An 18,501-nucleotide genomic window follows, 5' to 3' on the forward strand; every position below is an offset into this window, starting at 1 on the left:
AGCCAATCAATGTTTCACTCTCACATCAATGTTTCTCTCTCTCTCCCTCTATCTTCTCTCTCTCTCAAAATGAATAAAAGATATTTTTAAAAAGACTAATTAGAGAATTTTGCATCATCAACCAGTGGGAAACCTACTTCTACTGCAGCTTCCCTTACTGAGCAAAGCCCCCCTCTCCAGAATGCTACGATAAAACATTTTGCAAACCGTTATGGGATGTATTCAGCCGATCTAAACTACTATTAATTTACAAGTTAGGATGGTGTAAGGCAAATTGTGTCCGTATGTGAGATTGCTTAGGGGAGTTTGTAATATTAGGGCTTAAAAGTAGTTTCCTAACTTACATGAAGGGCTAAACCAAAACAGGGACCTTTCTGGTAGACATGTCCCTTTTGCCTTTCTGTGCCCGTGATACACATTTATAATCTATAATGCCTTTCTTCCCTGTGAGCCTAGATATGATTTCAAAATCCTTCTCAATTCAACAACAAGAGGTTGGGATTAACCTGAAAGATGAACTAGACAGGTAATCATCCCTAAAATGCTATAAACCCCTCTGGGTAGGTCCCGGATCCAATTTAGGACTTGACATAGAGTAGGTTTTTAATAAATGATTTTTGTAATAAATGATGGACAGAGAAATAGATGAATTAAAAATGCATAAATGAAATCTCACTTATTTTTCTAAAACTGGTATAGGAATGTATTTAGGATGCTTCCTTCTCTGCCTTGTAGGAAATGAACTGCATGCTACCATTAGCTTGTGAACACCAGCTCATAGGATGACAGAGTGGAAAGGACCTAGAGAATGTTTAGAGACAACTTTTCAGAGATGAAAATAAGGTGCAGAGAGGGCATCATCTATAATTTAGGCTCTGGAAGAGGGAGCCACGCAGGCTGCTGTATCCCACACCTTACTAACTGTGTGGCCTTTGGCATTTGCTTTGTCCCTTCATCTACAAAGTGGGGATCTTGATCTTATCTGCCTGTAGGGTTGTTGTGAAGCTTAAGCTGGGTAAGGAATACAAAGTGCTTCCTGTAGTGCCTGGCACATGGTAAATACTTTAAAAAATGTCAACATTTCTCTCTCCTCTTCCCCTCTTTTTCATTAATAGAAGCTGAACCAGTGATGGTACTGTGAGTAGTTTTATCATAAGGCTTATCATATTATGTTTTGCTATGTTTTTCATCAGATTTTCAGTGAATTGAAAATTCTTTCAACCCACCCTCATTTTACATACATAGAAACCAAGGCAAAGAGAATACAAGGAATGGATTCTTATAAAATAAGAAAATAAACAAAACCAAAAACATTTCCTAAGTGCAAAACATACAATTCCTGAAGGTCACACTCTTTTCTTTGTCTAATCATATTGTTTTATAATACATGACATGCTTCATAGAAAATATATTTATAAAAGATGTCTTTAAATAAAACGGTGATAAGATTTAATGAAAAATGAGCGGGCTAAATTGTCCTTTTCAAAAACCTCAGCATGTTCATTGCATAATTGAACTTCCAGGTCAGTTGTTAGTTGGGGGCTGGGGGGAGGAGAAAAGGGAAAGTTGTAGTTGGCTCTCCGTTTGTTGCCAGGAAACATACAAAAGCAGCAGGAACAGAGGAAGAAACTGGGCATTGCTGGGAGGCGGCCTGCAGAGGGGAGCGCTACACCGGGGCCGAAACCTGGCAGCTGCCCCATCTAATGTCTCCAGTCAGGAAAAGGGAGTTTGAAACCACAACATGTTAACAGACACGAGGTTAGCCAACAGGGCTTTGAGAAGTTGCCTTGCTAATGCGTGTGAAATGAGGATTAGAAGCTGCACTCTGGACCCGTTGCTATAAACATTGGGGGAAGAAGCTTTATCCATTTTTAACCAAGTCAGGTCCAACCGAGTATAAGGAGGGGGTGTTTTAAAACCACTGCACGTGGACTTGGAAAATAAGCTGTGGAATTCAGGAAGAGTGGGGTTGAGGGTTTCATTCTCCACCTCCCAGCTTAAACATTCTGCCTCCTTATTATAAGCCTTGAAATGTATCTTTACTTGAAATTCTATTGCTAAGTTGGGTTGTTGTTGTTTTTTTCAAAGACACCTTTGGAAGAAAAAAAAATAAAGGTATAGAAATAGTTGAAAGCTGTTGAAAGAGGTGAAGCCATTATGAGTTCCCAGAGTGCTGCACTTGAGTTGAACAAGGAGTCAGAGACTGGGCGAGGGAGGACAGAAGGTGAAGACCACAGCACAGCTTGGCTTGAAAACCAGCTCAGTGTGGGCGACTTTGTCAAAATCCAGAGGGCCTTTGAGGTAAGCGTTCATCTCATTTACTGGAGACTTGGACTTGCTCATGAAGGAGACTAGGATGAAAAGGGAGATTTTTCTCTTGAAATTGCTAATATATTTAATGTTAAAAATAAATTCACATGGTGACAGATGATTACTAGACTTAGTGGGGTGATCACATCATAAGGTATAAAAATGTCGCATTGCTAATTGTATACCTGAAACTAATATAACCAATATAAGAGTATATAACAACTGTACTTAAATAAAATAATAAAAAAAGAGAAATACATAAAGGCATTATTCTTAAAAACAAAGCAAACAACAAAACAAAACAGGGAATTTTTAAAGAATTGGTCAGGCTTGGGTTTAACACCAGAGTAACTTTATCCCTCCATTCTTCCAACCAAATTACATTATTTAGTATGAAATTGCTTCTGTTGAATACCATTACAATAGAGGAAGGAAAATTCATTCTTGGACAAAATTCTTCTTAGAGATCAATGAAAAGGATGGTTATGAGTGGGGAAAGCCAGGACTCTAAGGTGACTCCCAGCAATAACTCTTCTTGCAAATAACAGAGAAGTAGGACGCTGGAAATGCAAATATCTGCCTCTAGTTTGAAAAAATTCTCCCTGCCTCCCCCTGAGTAACACAGCTCCTTTTCAAAGCTGATTTTGCTACTTCATTGTCTGGAGATCCCAAGTGAGGGACCAGTCTCCCACGCTTTTTCTAAATATTGGAGCAGTGCCAAGAAAAACAAAATTACAAGTTTTCTTTTTAATTCTACATATATATATATATATAAAGCCTAAGTGACTGTTCCACTGTTTGACCAGTAGCTATGATGCGCACTGACCACCAGGGGGCAGATGCTCAATGCACAGGCATGGAAACATGGAACAGACTGATGAATCTCAGATGGAAGGGAGGTGAGGGAGGGCAGGAAGAGATTGTCCAAAGATCATATATGCATACTAGAGGCCTGGTGCATGGATTCATGTACCACTGGGGTCCCTCGGCCTGGCCTGCAGGGACCGGGCTGAAACTGGCAGTCCGACATCCCCTGAGGGGTCCCGGATTGCGAGAGGGCACAGGCCAGGCTGAGGGACCCCAATGGTGCACAAATCTGTGCACTGAGACTCTAGTATAAAATAAACCTTAAGAATTTTAATTATAAATGCATAATATTTTTCTTAGTTAATTAGTTGGGAATTCTGTGGGTATGCACCATTAAGAGAATACTCATCATAATGATTTTTAGTTTCTCATCTGGACAAGAAGAAGTGCTCTTCTGTGCTGTGGAACTTAGATAGGCATGAGCCTCCATCCTTTCTACTTCATTATGTTTGCTAAAATATGATCTCAGGGATTCAGAAGGTCCTCCAAGGGTGCTTGGAAGTGTCCATATTAATTTGAAATAGATACACAATATTTTGGAATATTACCTTGAGATTAACAAAGTATGATGAAATCTAACAACTATATTAACCTGTAATTGGCACAAATTTTAATCTTTAGCTATAAAAAAAAAAGTAGTTGCTAACCACTGAAAAACTACTATACTGTGTTTTGTATAACAAGTTAGATTTTACCTGTGTTGATAAATTCCTGTCCCGATAGCATCAATCTTTTTTTTTACAACAGAATCTATCATATTTAGTAGCAAAGACCTGCTCTGCCCTACACTTTGCTCATTCTAATCTTTATGTATTTGTTTATCCAACCCCATTTGTCTGAAAGATTTCAGTGCTGCTCATGTCCGATGCCCCAAATAAATTTGGCATATTTTGACAGATGTAGCAAACATTTTGACAGGGCATTGAGAAAAACATATCAGCAGATTATGACAGCTTTGACTTTGCAATGAATAGAAACGTGGTAGTTTTATTCTGGTGCTAAGAACACAAACAATTTGAATGCTCGGTTTATTAGGCGAGTCAACATTATAATATTGATATGTTAGAGAGTGAAACCGCTTCAGAAGGTTGGGAGGTTAGGCATTCTTTTCAAATTACTGATTGATTATCGGGAATAAACCCATGTGAAACTGGTCAATTCAAGGTCAAGATTTTTCTTTCTTCTTTTTTTTTTTAACTTTAAATGTTTTAAAGGCCAGACAACTAATTTTGAAATTACCAGTTGGGAAAGCACATATTACCGATGGGAGAAGAAATTGTAGTCCAGAGCTTGCATGAACATAGAGAATCTAATGACGATTTTTAAAAAAGGAATTGAGCTTTTCTGGTGTATTATCAAGAAAAACAATGAAGTCTGTCCATTTTATAACAGACCCAATGCACACAAAATGGAAGAATTCAATGGCACATGTACAAGTAGGACTACAAGTTAGGCCCTTGGGCCAACATGATTTTCAAAAACAGCATGGGCACCTAGAGAAGAATGATACCCTAGGCGATTTCCATGAAGTCCAGTCCATCAGTCATGAGCATAGGGCCCATAGGTATAGATAGAGCTGCAAAAGGAAACATTGCCCTCAGCAGCTGTCCTGTCTGTAACACAGAACTCTAAAGGCAGTGATTTGTAGCCCAGTCACTAAAGATGCAATCTGAGTCCCCAGAGATGTTCAGGGAAGGTACTCAGAACAAACTTGTCTTGTGGGTGAGTGGAATCTAAACACAATACACTTGTGCTAACTTCATCTCAAAGGACCGGAGAAGTTCAACAGGCAATTGTGCTTGTCTGAGAATTGTGCTTGAGGTGTAATAAAATGAATAAATCCACAGAACATATGATATCCTCATGCTTGGTTGTCTTTTTCTATTTTTTATTTATTTATTTTATTTTTTGTCTAAAATTTTATATGTCTCCTTCTTCCCCACTTGACCCTTCTCCCCCCAGCCATTCCCACCCCGGGCAAGGCCCCACCACCCCAGTGTTGGTGTCCATTGGTTATGCTAATATGCATGCATACAAGTCCTTTGGTTGCTCTCTAACACCCCCTCACCCCCACCCCCCGCCATTTGTCTCTGGATCTATTCTTGTTCATCAAATTATGAGTGAGATCATGTGATATTTATCTTTCTCGCTTATTTCGCTTAGCATAATGCTCTCTAGTTCCACCCATGGTGTTGCAAGTGGTAAAAGTTTCTTCTTTTTTATAGCAGTGTAGTATTCCATTGTGTAGATGTACCACAGTTTTCTAATCCACTCATCTGCTGATGGGCACTTAGGTTGTTTCCAAATCTTAGCTATTATAAATTGTGCTGCTATGACATAGGGGTGCATATATCCTTTCTGATTGGTGTTTCTGTTTTCTTGGGATATATTCCTAGAAGTGGGATTACTGGGTCAAGTGGGAGTTCCATTTTTAACTTTTTGAGGAAACTCCATACAGTTTTCCACAGTGGCTGCACCAGTCTGCATTCCCACCAGCAGTGCACGAGGGTTCTTTTTCTCCACATCCTCTCCAGCACTTGTCCTTTGTTGATGATAGCCAATCTGATAGGTGTGAGATGGTATCTTACTGTTGTTTTGATTTGCATCTCTTGGATGATTAGTGACTTTGAGCATGTTTTCATATGTCTCTCGGACTTCTGTATGTCTTCTTTTAAAAAGTGTCTATTTAGGTCCTTTGCCCATTTTTTGATTGGATTGTTAATCTTCCTTTTGTTAAGTTGTATGAGTTCTCTGTAAATGTTGGAGGTTAAACCCTTATCTGAAATATCATTGGCAAATATGTTCTCCCATGCAGTGGGCTTTCTTGCTGTTTTGTTGATGGTTTCTTTTGCTGTGCAGAAGCTTTTTATTTTGATGTAGTCTCATTTGTTTATTTTCTCTTTAGTCTCCATTACCCTAGGAGCTATATCTGTAAAGATATTGCTATGACATATGTCTGCTGTTTTGCTGCCTATGGAATCTTATAGGATTTTTATGGTTTCCCGTCTTACATTTAAGTCCTTTAGCCATTTTAAGTTTGTTTTTGTGTATGGTGTAAGTTGGTGATCTAGTTTCATTTTTTTGCATGTATCTGACCAAATTTCCCAACACCATTTATTGAAGAGACTGTCTTGACTCCATTGTATGCTCTTGCCTCCTTTGTCAAATATTAATTGAGTATAATGGCTTGGGTCGATTTCTGGGTTCTCTTTTCTGTTCCATTGGTCTATATGTCTGTTCCTGTGCCAGTACCAGGCAGTTTTGAGAACCATGGCTTGGTAATATAGCTTGATATCTGGTATTGTGATCCTTCCAACTTTGTTCTTCTTTTTCAGGATTGCTGCAGCTATTCGGGGTCTTTTTTTGTTCCAGATGAATTTTTGGAGAGTTTGTTCTAGATCTTTGAAATATGTCATTGGTATTTTAATGGGGATTGCATTGAATCTGTAGATTGCTTTGGGTAGTATGGGCATTTTAATGATGTTAATTCTACCAATCCATGAACATGGTATGTTCTTCCATTTGTTTATATCTTCCTCTATCTCTTTTTTCAATGTCCTATAGTTTTCTGAGTACAGGTCTTTTACCTCCTTGGTTAAGTTTATTCCTAGGTATCTTAATTTTTTTGGTGCATTTGTAAATGGGATTGTTTTTTTCATTTCTCTTTCTATGAGTTCATTATTGGTGTATAAAAAGGCCATAGATTTCTGGGTGTTAATTTTGTATCCTGCTACATTGCCGAATTCATTTATTAGGTCTAGTAGTTTTCTGATGGAGTCTTTGGGGTTTCCTATGTATAGTATCATGTCATCTGGGAATAAAGACAGTTTTACTTCTTCTTTTCCAATTTGGATGCCTTTTATCTCTTCTTCTTGCTGATTGCTATAGCTAGTACTTCCAGTACTATATCGAACAGGATTGGTGAAAGTGGGTGTCCCTGTCTTGTTCCCGTTCTCAGGGAAAATGGGTTTAGTTTTTGCCCATTGAATATGATGTTGGCTGTAGTTTTGTCATATAAGGCTATTATTATGTTGAGGTATGATCCCTCTATTCCCATTTTGCTGAGAGTTTTTATCAAGAAAGAATGTTAGATTTTGTCAAATGCCTTTTCTGCATCAATTGATATGATTATGTGATTTTTGTCTCTCAATTTGTTTGCTTGGTTGTCTTTATAAAATTCTAAAGATGGCTCTAGACAGACTTTACAGCCATGATTCTGACACTAGATCCCTTTATCCCTCTCTCTCTCTCTCTCTCCCTCTCTCTCTCTCTCTCTCTCTTTCTGTTTGCTTATGTGCATCTGAAGAATTATCGGACATTAGATAATGTCCATCTCCTTAATTGGCAGTGGTGATGCTTAATTGAAAAATGGAAAATTGGGTCTTTCAACTGTGGAGCAAATATTTCACACATATTTCCAAATGAAATACTACATATCATATAAATCTTGGTAGTAACATTTAGAAATAAAGTAAGTAATGCTTATATTTATTGCAAGATGGTACCAATGAGTTACAATCACTTATTGTTTGAATTCCAGTTTTGCCACTTATAATGTGACTCTGCAAATCACTTAACCTTTTTGAGCCTGTTTCCTTTATTTCTAACATGGGGATAATGGGATTGTTGTGAGGATTAAGTGAGATACTGTCTGGAGAGGACTTGAAAGAATAAGTGCTCAATTAATAGCTATTACAAGTTCAGTGAGTAGATATTGAACCACACGGTCTCTAGTGACTTGATTCCTTTAAAAAATGTTTTTATTTATTTTAGAGAGAAGAAGGGAGAGGGAGAGAGGAATAGAAACACCAATTATGAGAAAGAATCATTGATTGGCTGCCTCCTGCATACCCCCTATTGGGAATTGAGCCTACAACCTGGGCATGTGCTCTGACCGGGAATCAAACCATGACCTCCTGTTTCATGTGTCGAAGCTCAACTAATGGGCTACAATGGCTGGGCTCTAATGTCTTGATTCTAATTCATATATTCCCTAAAGGCAATTAAACGTCTAATAACACTCATAATGATGCTTCTATATTCCCTTTAGTTGTGGTAGGATGTGGCAGGGGGCAATAAACTTTGCAAAGACATAAATTCACATAGAAGAGTGCAAAAGCATCATTTTCCATGTCTTGATCCTCTTCTTTAGAACAAAAAAGTTACCTAGGTAGAAGTACTAGAAAAATTACCTGTGAATTTCATTTTTTTCAAGTGGTGGGGTCCAAAACACCATATGTCAGCTTGAGAGGGAAACTTGTATTATTCATAGAATGATAAAATGGTTGTTACTCAAACTTTCCTGTAAGACCTATAATGCTTAGAGAAATGGCATGATCTCTGGATATTCATATTATTTTGATGTGAACCATATTTTACATTTTTTTAGATACTTCAAAAGTCAGCTATTGTGTAAGGAAAAATGGCTGTGGCTTGCTGATTTTATAGGAATGCTGAGAAGCAGAAATTATGGGCCAAGGGAAATGGGATTCTGGAAAAGTCTCATTGAGACCTGACATATATTGAGTTTGTTCCCAGAGTATAGCTCTGAAGGTGTTTGAGTATTTGTGTGTGTGTTGTTGTTTTTTTGTAATTCCTCACTGTTGACCTCTACGTGGCAGGACATTCTGATCTTTGGTCCTAGATGTCCTGCTGCCTATTTGGCCTGGGACTGTAGTTTGCCCATTTTGCTGGACGCACTGGATTGGGTCCTGACCTGCCTCTGTCAACAACCCTGGACTGTATCATCTGCTGGAACATTTGTTCTGGCTCAGGTGTTCTGGCTCAGCCCTCAGACAAAAGCCAAGGGCTGGCCCTATGCTGTCTACTCCATGCTGCCATTTGACCAAGTCCTGCTAAATCTTTAGATTTAAATAGCTAAAAACAAAATCTCCTAAATGACCTGTAAAAGGTGGTAGGGTGTTTATACTCAAAATAGAAAGGGCCAAAAAAACTGGTAAATTCAGGGTGGGAAAGGCATAGTAAAATTCTGATGAGGAAGTCCCCAGAGATGTTCAGGGAGGGTGCTCAGAACAAACTTGTCTTGGGGGTGAGTGGAAACTAAACACAATACACTTGTGCTAACTTCATATCAAAGGACCGGAGGCAAATGTGCTTGTCTGAGAATTGTGCTTGAGGTGTGATAAAATGAATAAATCCACAGAATGTATGATATCCTTATGCTTGGTTGTCTTTATAAAATGTTAAAGATGGCTGCAGACAGATTCTACAGCAGGGCCTATCAGCAATGCTTCTTTGTTCCAACAGGTCAGCGCCGAGGTTCTGACACCCTGCCAGGCAGGAGAGGCTCTAAGGGGATCAAGAAAATCAGATTTGCCCTAGCCAGTTTGGCTCAGTGGATAGAGCACTGACTTGTGGACTGAAGGGTCCCAGGTTCGATTCCAGTCAAGGGGACATATCTCAGTTGCAGTCTCAATCCCTGGCCCTGGTCTGGGCGTTTGCAGGAGCAATGAATTGATGTGTCTCTCTCACATCGATGTTTCTCTCTCTCTCTCTGTCTGTCCCCCTCCCTCCCACTCCCTAAAAAATCAATGAAAAATACCCTTGGGTGGGGATTAACAAGAAAAAGAAAATGAGATTTAGTTCTTTTCTATCCCTCCATTATTTGTCCTTTTTTTTAAAACTCTCGGGATTCCTCCCAATTCATTAAGGAACAGTCTTCTCTTGTCTTCTCATTGTCCATTGTATCTTTGCTATCAAGTTACCCAAATGGACAGGGCTTCCTGGACGTGTCTCATGTACTAGAACTATTCTCATCTCTTGCTCCTTTTCTTTCTACCCCAGGAATCAAACACATAAATAAAATCACCCATTCTTGTTTCATTCCCTTTCCTTAAAACCACTAGATTTTGCTCCTCTCTGACAAGATATAAGATAGTCCATGACAATTTCAAAAAATTAAATAAAACTTACAGTTAAAAACTCTGCTGCTCACTTCGGCAGTGCATATACTAAAATTGGAACAATACAGAGAAGGTTAGCATGGCCCCTGCACAAGGATGGCACACAAATTCATAAAGCCTCCCCACTCCCGCCAAGAAAAACTCTGTGTATTATGTTATCCAACAAACTTCCAAATTAGGAAACCTTAATTTTCATAGAGTGTGCAAACTGGATGGAACAGCTCAAACATGATAGAGGTTTCTTTCTCATTCATGTTTGAAAATAGAAAGTGGGCATTTCTAATTGATGGGCAGCTCCAAGTAGACATTCAGGTACCCAGGCTCCTTTTAACCTCTGCTTTCCACACTTGCCATGCATCAAGCTAGCATGGGGGGCGGGGGAGCGTGAAGCAGCACATGGGGAAGTTTTTATGGGCCAAACTCACATCTCACTTGCATGGGTGACTGGAAAATGTAGACAGGTGTTTGCCCAGAAAGCAGTTTCTCCCACAGCTCTTAGCGTTTAATGATAAAAATATTTTCTTCTCTCCTAATAAACCAACATGCTTTATTTTGAAAATTAAGGAGAGTCATGTGCCTAATGGTGTTTTGTGTTCTGCCTTAGCTGCCAAGAAGTTAAAAGCTAAATTTAGTGTTCAACTGAGAGAACTATTTTTAGCATAGATTTTTCTGGGACAATTATCTGTTATTTTCATTATATGACTCTTGTTCTTTTATCTTGGCTTTAATGGTCCAACTGCCTATGAACCTTCTGTTATAACTGAACTAGAACTCTTTCTGGAAATCAGTGGAGATAAAATGATGAATACAAATTTAATTTATTTCAAGTATGGTAAGATTTTATAAAGCACTTCTGTAAGTATTTTGACATTTGATCCTCTCACCGACCTGGAATGTAGTCAGGGCAGACATTTTTATTTCCCATTTATACATAAGGAGAATGAAGATTGTCAACTCTCCAGCCCATTGTATGGCATGGCTGCCACAAGACAACCTCTCTTTGGGATGTTGCTCTAAGGATTAGGATAAGGGCTTCATTAACAAAACAAGCATGCTACATTACTAACACACAGGCACGTGTCTTGGTAACTTGAAATTAATGTGTATTCAGCAAATAAGCAACAATTCCTGCAATGAAATCAATGCGGAGAAAGAATGGAAGAATAGAAGGAAAAGATAAGAATAACCCGTTACTTTTTTAAAATTATATTTTCCTGTCTAAAGGCATTTCAATAAAGACTGTGAGAAGGCAAACAGGTAAAGCTTAATTTATAACTCTATTACATAGTGCACAGTGCATTCAGCAGCCTTCGTCAATTCATCACCTACCGAACAGGGGCAGCGGGTCAGAGCATTTCTCGCCCTGATGCCCTTAGTGGAATCAAAAACCCTATTTTGATGGCAGCAGAAAATCAGTGAGGCTCGGCAGGTCCCTCTCCTCAGCATTAGGTAATAGCGTGAAGACAAATCCAATTCCACTGCAGCTGGCACAATTGGAAATGACAGAGGACTCTTTGGTGGTTTCACCTGACTTGTTAGAATTCATGGGTGAGGTTAGCCAACAATGTCATCACCAAAACACAGGAAGTGAAGTTGTGTGTCAACATGTGAAAATTTGGTTTTCTTGAACGTTGTGGTCTTTGTGTGGAATTTTGTGACAAGTTCTAACAGCTTCATGCCTTTTCCAGTTTCTCTGTGTGCTTTTGGAACAGGTGCTTATAAAACTTAATGGGGATCAGAAAGAGTGATGAGGAGTGCTTTTTGTGAACAAATAATTTAAACCTGAGCTTTGGCCAGGACTGGAACAGGAAGGGAAACCACAAAACTTGTTATGAAGGAGAGAGAAGGAAAGCAAAGATGCTTATTGCTATTCATTTCTGGTTCATCGACATAGCCAGACCTATAGACCAAATCCTACTTTTTCAAATTTACTGAGAATTAAAAGGAAACAAGAAAATAAAGAACTGTAATTTGTACCATTTTGATGTCACATTTCTCACATATTGCCAAGTATAGCATACCCAATGATGACACAAGACCCCACCAACGCTGTTACTAAATATAGGAAGCCTCTGTATTTTCCTTTTAATTGAAGAGTTTGGTGTAGATTCTCTAAACTTTCTCCCAGCTCTAAAATGCATGAATTCAGGATACATTAAATTCTTTGACTCAACTTATGGTTTCTAACAAGAGGACAGCAGCCCAAGTGCCCATCAGTAGATGAGTGGACAGAAAAGCTGTGGTGTATTTATACAATGGAATACTATACGTCTGTAAAAAGTAGGAAATCTTACCTTTTGTGACAGCATGGATGGACCTGGAGATTATCATGCTAAGTGAAATAAGCCAGTCAGAGAAAGACAAATACCATATGATCTCAGTTATATGTAGAATGTAATGAACAAAATAAACTGATGAACAAAATAGAATCAGAGGCATGGATACATGGAACAGACTGACAGCTGTCAGAGGGGAGGGGAGAGGGGCTGGATGAAAGAAGGTGAAGGGATTAACTAAAGAACATAAAAGCATAACCCATAGACACAGAGAGCAGTGTGGTTATAGAGGGAAAGGGAGGTGGGGGCTAGGTAGAGGTGGGCAAAGAGGGGGGCTGGGAATGAAAAAAGACTTTGTTTTTTGAGGAAACTCCATACTGTTCTCCACAGTGGCTGCACCAGTCTGCATTCCCACCAGCAGTGCACGAGGGTTCCTTTTTCTCCACATCCACTCCAGCACTTGTCGTTTGTTGATTTGTTGATGATAGCCATTCTGACAGGTGTGAGATTGTACCGCATTGTCATTTTGATTTGCATCTCTCAGATGATTAGTGACTTTGAGCATGTTTTTATATGCCTCTTGGCCTTCCTTCTGTCTTCTTTAGAAAAGTATCTATTTAGGTTCATTGACCATTTTTTGAGTGGGTTGTTTATCTTCCTTTTGTTGAGTTGTATGAGTTCCCTGTAGATGTTGGAGATTAAGTCCTTATTGGTGATAACATTGGCAATGGAACTCCCATTTGACCCAGTGATCCCACTTCTAGGAATATATCCCAAGAAACTAGAAACACCAATTAGAAAGGACATATGCACCCTTACGTTCATAGCAGCACAATTTACAATAGCTAAGATTTGAAAACAGCCTAAGTGCCCATCAGCAGATGAGTGGATTAGAAAACTGTGGTACATCTACACAATGGAATACTATGATGCGGTAAAAAAGAAGGAGTTCTTACCATTTGCAACAGCATGGATGTAACTGGAGAGCATTATGCTAAGTGAAATAAGCCAGGCAGAGAAAGATAAATATCACATGATCTCACTCATTTATGGAATATAATAAACAACATAAACTGATGAACAAAAATAGATCCAGAGACAGAGAAACATCCACCAGACCGTTAAACCTCAGAAGGAAGGTAGGGGAGGGTGGGGGTAAGGGAAAGAGATCAACCAAAGGACTTGTATGCATGCATATAAGCCTAACCAATGGACACAGACAACAGGAGGTGAGGGCATGAGGGAGGAGGAAAGGGGGGGGGAATGGGGGGATAAGGACACATATGTAATAACACCGTAATCAATAAAGAAAAATTTTTTTAAAAGAAAAGAGACTTTGCTTGGGGTGATAGGTGCACAATGCACTATGCAGATAATGTTTTATTGAGTTGTACACTTGAAACCTGTATGGTCTTGTGAACCAATATCACCCAAACAAATTCAATTAAATTATTTTTTAAAAAACACACACAATTAAAATTGTTTTTAAAAACACTGTACACTTACCCTTCTGTAGTGATATTTCCAAATGAAGGTCATTGAAGCTCAATTGTCTCTTGGCTGCACCATTCCTCTGTTCAGGCTCTTGCCCCCAAGTTCCGAGCTTAAACAAAGCAGATGATAGCAATAAACTCACTTAGGTCTAAAGCAGAGAACTGACAATGTCCATAGACAGAGAAAAATGATATGGATAATTATACATTTCGGTGATTATGATTATCTTTATTTAAAAGTGAAAGATAGATTTATTGATTTTTGTTTTTCCTGCAGTTGCAATTCAATTCTAATTTACCAGTTGATAGCAAATCTAATTGTTGAAATTTTGGTCTAAGAAAGTTTAGTTCCAAACTCCAAATTTAGTACAGAGATGTCAAGATCCGTGCCTTTGTTAGCCACAAAATTTAAACTCCATTTATATTGGTGAGCTTTTGAATCACTGATATCATAATGTAAATGAAAATTAAAACCAACTAAAATCTATTCAAGCAAGCAAAAGGAGCAATATGAACCTTGGCTGGTAGACTAATCTCTCCTGTTCTGTTGTTCAGTCTCTCATGAATGTGCATTGGGAGGTGAAAATTGCAAGAGGTGATATAAACTGCTGCCTCTGTTTTGGAATTACATATCTAATTTGCTCCAGAAGGTGTTCATGGGGTTTGACAGCAAACACTAATACATATTCATTATCAATATGCTTTGTAACCAAGGGAAGTTGAGGCAAGTGCGACAGAATGAAGCATGAGAAAGCAGCATGTTCATTTTAAATTTAATTACAGAGATGGAGGAAAGAATGCATGTTGATAGCACATACTAATTCAGCTGTCACGAAACATTACCCTAAAATCACGCCAAATATTTGGCAGAAGAAATGTTATTTATGGTGAAATGCTTGTTAAAACTAGCAGGTTCTGGGGAAGACAAGATTCTGAGATCCTATTAGAAACATTTTTTTCATGTAGAGAAAAAGAAACATTGCCGAATTCTAATGATCTGAAGTAAATGCAGAAAAAAAAAAAATCTCAAACCAAGGAAAGATTTCTGAGCCACACAAGATTTCTATTTGTGGAATTTTTTTTGACATGGTTAAAGGTTAAATTCAGTTTGAAATGGGGAAAAACAATAATTAGTGTGATTCTTGTGACCTTATTATAATCTTGGTGCCTCGACCCATATGTCATTCATTATGACCAACCCACCTAGCCTCCCCCCTTAAGTATAAGTATTTTAAGAGCATAGACCTTGTCTGTCTTGTTCAAAGCTGGTGCTGTGAGCTTACAATAGAGTTTGACATGGAGCAGGCACTTAATGTATATTTGTTAAATAAGTAAATAAACCTACCCTATGCTAGCTTCTGTGCTGTACATGCTCAATACACATTTATTACTGAATAGATCAATAGATAGATAGATGGATAGAGGGAAATATTTCTCTAAGTGTCTTACAATTCATTAGGCATTACTTTTTCAGGAAGAAAATGCTAACCAATGGATAAGGGCAGTGATTCTTGGTCTGTGACATGCAAACACACTGTCAGATTTGACAGAGGAGAAAATACCCAGATTTCTGATCAAATTGAATTATGCTCTCTACGTAGTTTTTAACTGGGACCTATATTCTTGTCTTGGGCAAGTCCTTATTTACCAAGTAGGAGAAAAGAAGAAAGTTTTTCTTCCATCATTTCATTATCCAATATTACTATAGGAAAATGTTAAGGGGAAAAAACATAAACAACATTTCTGAAAGTTGGCAGGTTTTGAAAAAATTAAGTGTCTGCTTTGGGAATGTATTGCTCTGTTTTACCAGAAAGGATGTAAATGTTTAGGCTTACTAGAACTATTTTTTAGCAACCAATTGATGAGTTTTATGAAGAATGAGAAAACCGCAACTTTGGGGCAATATACGCAATCTCATATTTTTCTGAAGGAAGTGTAAATCTGTTCAACCATCTCCAGAGGGGGGTTTGGCAAATACATCAAAAACTTTAAGAATGTGTGAATTCTATGACTCAGCTATTCTGCTTCTGGGAAATTTCCCTCAGGAAATAATTGGGCAACTGAGCAAAGATGTATGTATAAGAATGTTTGTTGCTGGCTGGTTTACATAAAACAGCAAAGAATTTGGAACATTGAAAATAATAGGGGTTTGTAAATTGTAGGTCTTCTCTGTAGAATATTGTGCCACCATTAAAAATGATGATAAAGGCCCAGCCAGCCCTGGATCATTGGTTGAGCATTGACCTATGAACCAGGAGGTCATGGTTTGATTCCTGCTCATGTCTGGGTTGTAGGCTCTATCCCCATTGGGGGGCATACAGAAGGCAGCTGATCAATGATTTCTCTCTTATCATTGACTAGAGGGCCGGTGCATGAAAATTCATGCACTGGAGGAGGGGTACCTCAGCCCAGCCTGCCCCCTCTCACAGTCTGGGAGCCCTCAGGGGTGGGACATGACCTGGCAATCAGGGGAAGGCAACGTCCCCATCACACCTCTGCTGCTGCCACTGCTGGCAGCGCAAGCCTTGGCTGGCCCTGGTTACCTGAACCTCGGGTGGCCCTGGGCGGCTGGACAGCTACCATCTGAGGCTTGCCTGTGCCTTGCGCTGGCCCTGGGCTGCTGGGCAGTTGCCATCTGAGACTTGCCTGTGCCTCGGGCCAGCCCTGGGTGGCTGGGAAGCTGAGGGGACTGAGGGACTCCAGAGGCAGGCACGTGGAGTGGCTGGACCCGCCTGGAGGCGGGCCTAGCCTTGCTGCATGCCTGCGGCCCCCGCGGAGCTGAGGGGACTTGGCTCTGCCATCTTGTGGCTGTGGGTGCTGCCATCTTTGTGAGGGTGTGATGGTCAATTAGCATATTCCATCTTTATTAGATAGGATGTTCCTATCTCCCCCTCTCCCTTTTTCTCTGATATCAATAAAGTATTTTTTTAAAATGATCATAAAGACCAGTATTTATTGTACAAGGCATAGCTTCCTGATGTGGCCTAAAGTGGAAAAGCAGCAAAGATGTATATCATGACCCCATTTTGTAAATAACACACAGACATTTCTATTTCTATAGAGAAAAAAATCTGGAAGACTGATGGCATTATGGAGGATTTAGATTTGGGCTTATCTATATCTTGGATTTTCTATAGTAAAAACAGATTATTTTGTGCAAGATAAATAATTTTAAAAATGCACCGGCACATATACATTGATAATTGAAAGCACAATGATCTCTTCTTTAAGAAAAATAGGCTGTCAATTTTCTTACAAAGGGTATATTCTTGAAGGTTTGCACTTACGTTTCCTATAAGTTATAGTGAAATCCAAATTTTGCAAAGCTCAGAAGGGAATTTTACAGTTTTTTTCTTTTTTTAATAGATAGGCTGCTCACTAGAAATGACTATACTGAAGAAAAGCCTTTCTAGGCAGAAGGAAATGATTTTTGCGAGTATTCTTTGAAAGGGATTCAGGAAGACAGGAAACTTTTCTAATGGTCTAAAGTTGTGCCTACTGAGAAAATCAACCAGACATTCTTGCAAGAAAAACTGGAGGAAATAACGGATTATTTTCTTACATAGCAAAAAAAAAAATTACCAACATTATCTTAGGAAGGGCTGAATGAGAATATGCTTTCTAATGAATCTTACAGTTTTCACTTTTACCAGAAAATGAGTTCTAAGAGACAAGGGGTATTAAATTAGTACTTATTTATGTAGATAAGTATATATGTATACAAAAATATGTATCCAGCCAAAACCGGTTTGGCTCAGTGGATAGAGCGTTGGCCTGCGGACTGAAAGGTCCCAGGTTCGATTCCGGTCAAGGGCACATAACTTGGTTGCGGGCACATCCCCAGTAGGAGGTGTGCAGGAGGCAGCTGATCGATGTTTCTCTCTCATCGATGTTTCTAACTCTCTATCCCTCTTCCTTCCTCTCTGTAAAAAATCAATAAAATATATTTTAAAAAAAATATGTATCCAGTCCTGGCTGTAGTAGCTCAGTTGGATGGAGCATGGTCCCAGTTGTGAGCTCAATACTGAGTCAGGGAACATACCTAGGTTGTGGGTATGATCCCTGGTTGGGTTATATATAGGAGGCAGCTGACAGATTCATCTCTCTCTCTCTCTCTCTCTCTCTCTCTCTCTCTCTCTCTCTCTCTCAGCTATATATTCAAAGATAGCTCAAAGATAAATTACTTTGCCACACAATATTGAATCTAATACAGGTTGATAGTTTGTAGCAACTAAATCATAGTATACACAAGCTTATTTTTAGATTGAAGGATTATTTTATCTTCCTTTCTGTGGAGTAACCTTTTGCCAAGAAGGTTAAGACAGACATCTCCAAACTCACCTGAAGTTCATAGACCAGCAGTACAAGTGGCTCAAGACAAGACAGAAACTACAATTCCCCCAGTGATGAAATGTAGGTTTTACATGCATGAAATGGTCTACAGGTCTTGGTGTGTGGGAATAGGTAAACTTTACTTTCACTGGGCTCACTTAGGATAGTCTATACTTGTGCCTGGAGAAAGAGCAGCTGAAACAGAGTGTACACAGTTTTTGTTTCATGTTATGCTTAAATCTAGCATCTGCTATCGTAATGGCAATGGCTGTAGACATAGGGCTTCACATAATCCTGTTG

General features: G+C 39.0%; 1 protein-coding gene across 1 annotated transcript in view; it reads left to right on the plus strand.

Moving 5' to 3' along the window:
* Positions 1 to 1,925: 1,925 nt before the first annotated feature.
* WDR49 (WD repeat domain 49) overlaps positions 1,926 to 18,501 on the plus strand; it is a gene marked incomplete at its 3' end in the record, with an annotated part of 152,809 nt that continues 136,233 nt past the window's right edge. The window contains 1 exon segment of the mRNA XM_080654711.1: positions 1,926 to 2,301. Coding sequence (XP_080510837.1) covers positions 2,158 to 2,301 — 144 coding nt within the window. The 5' untranslated portion in view covers positions 1,926 to 2,157.

The sequence above is a fragment of the Plecotus auritus genome (assembly GCF_963455305.1).
Source record: "Plecotus auritus genome assembly, chromosome: 2".
In the NCBI taxonomy this organism is placed as follows: Eukaryota; Metazoa; Chordata; class Mammalia; order Chiroptera; family Vespertilionidae; genus Plecotus; species Plecotus auritus.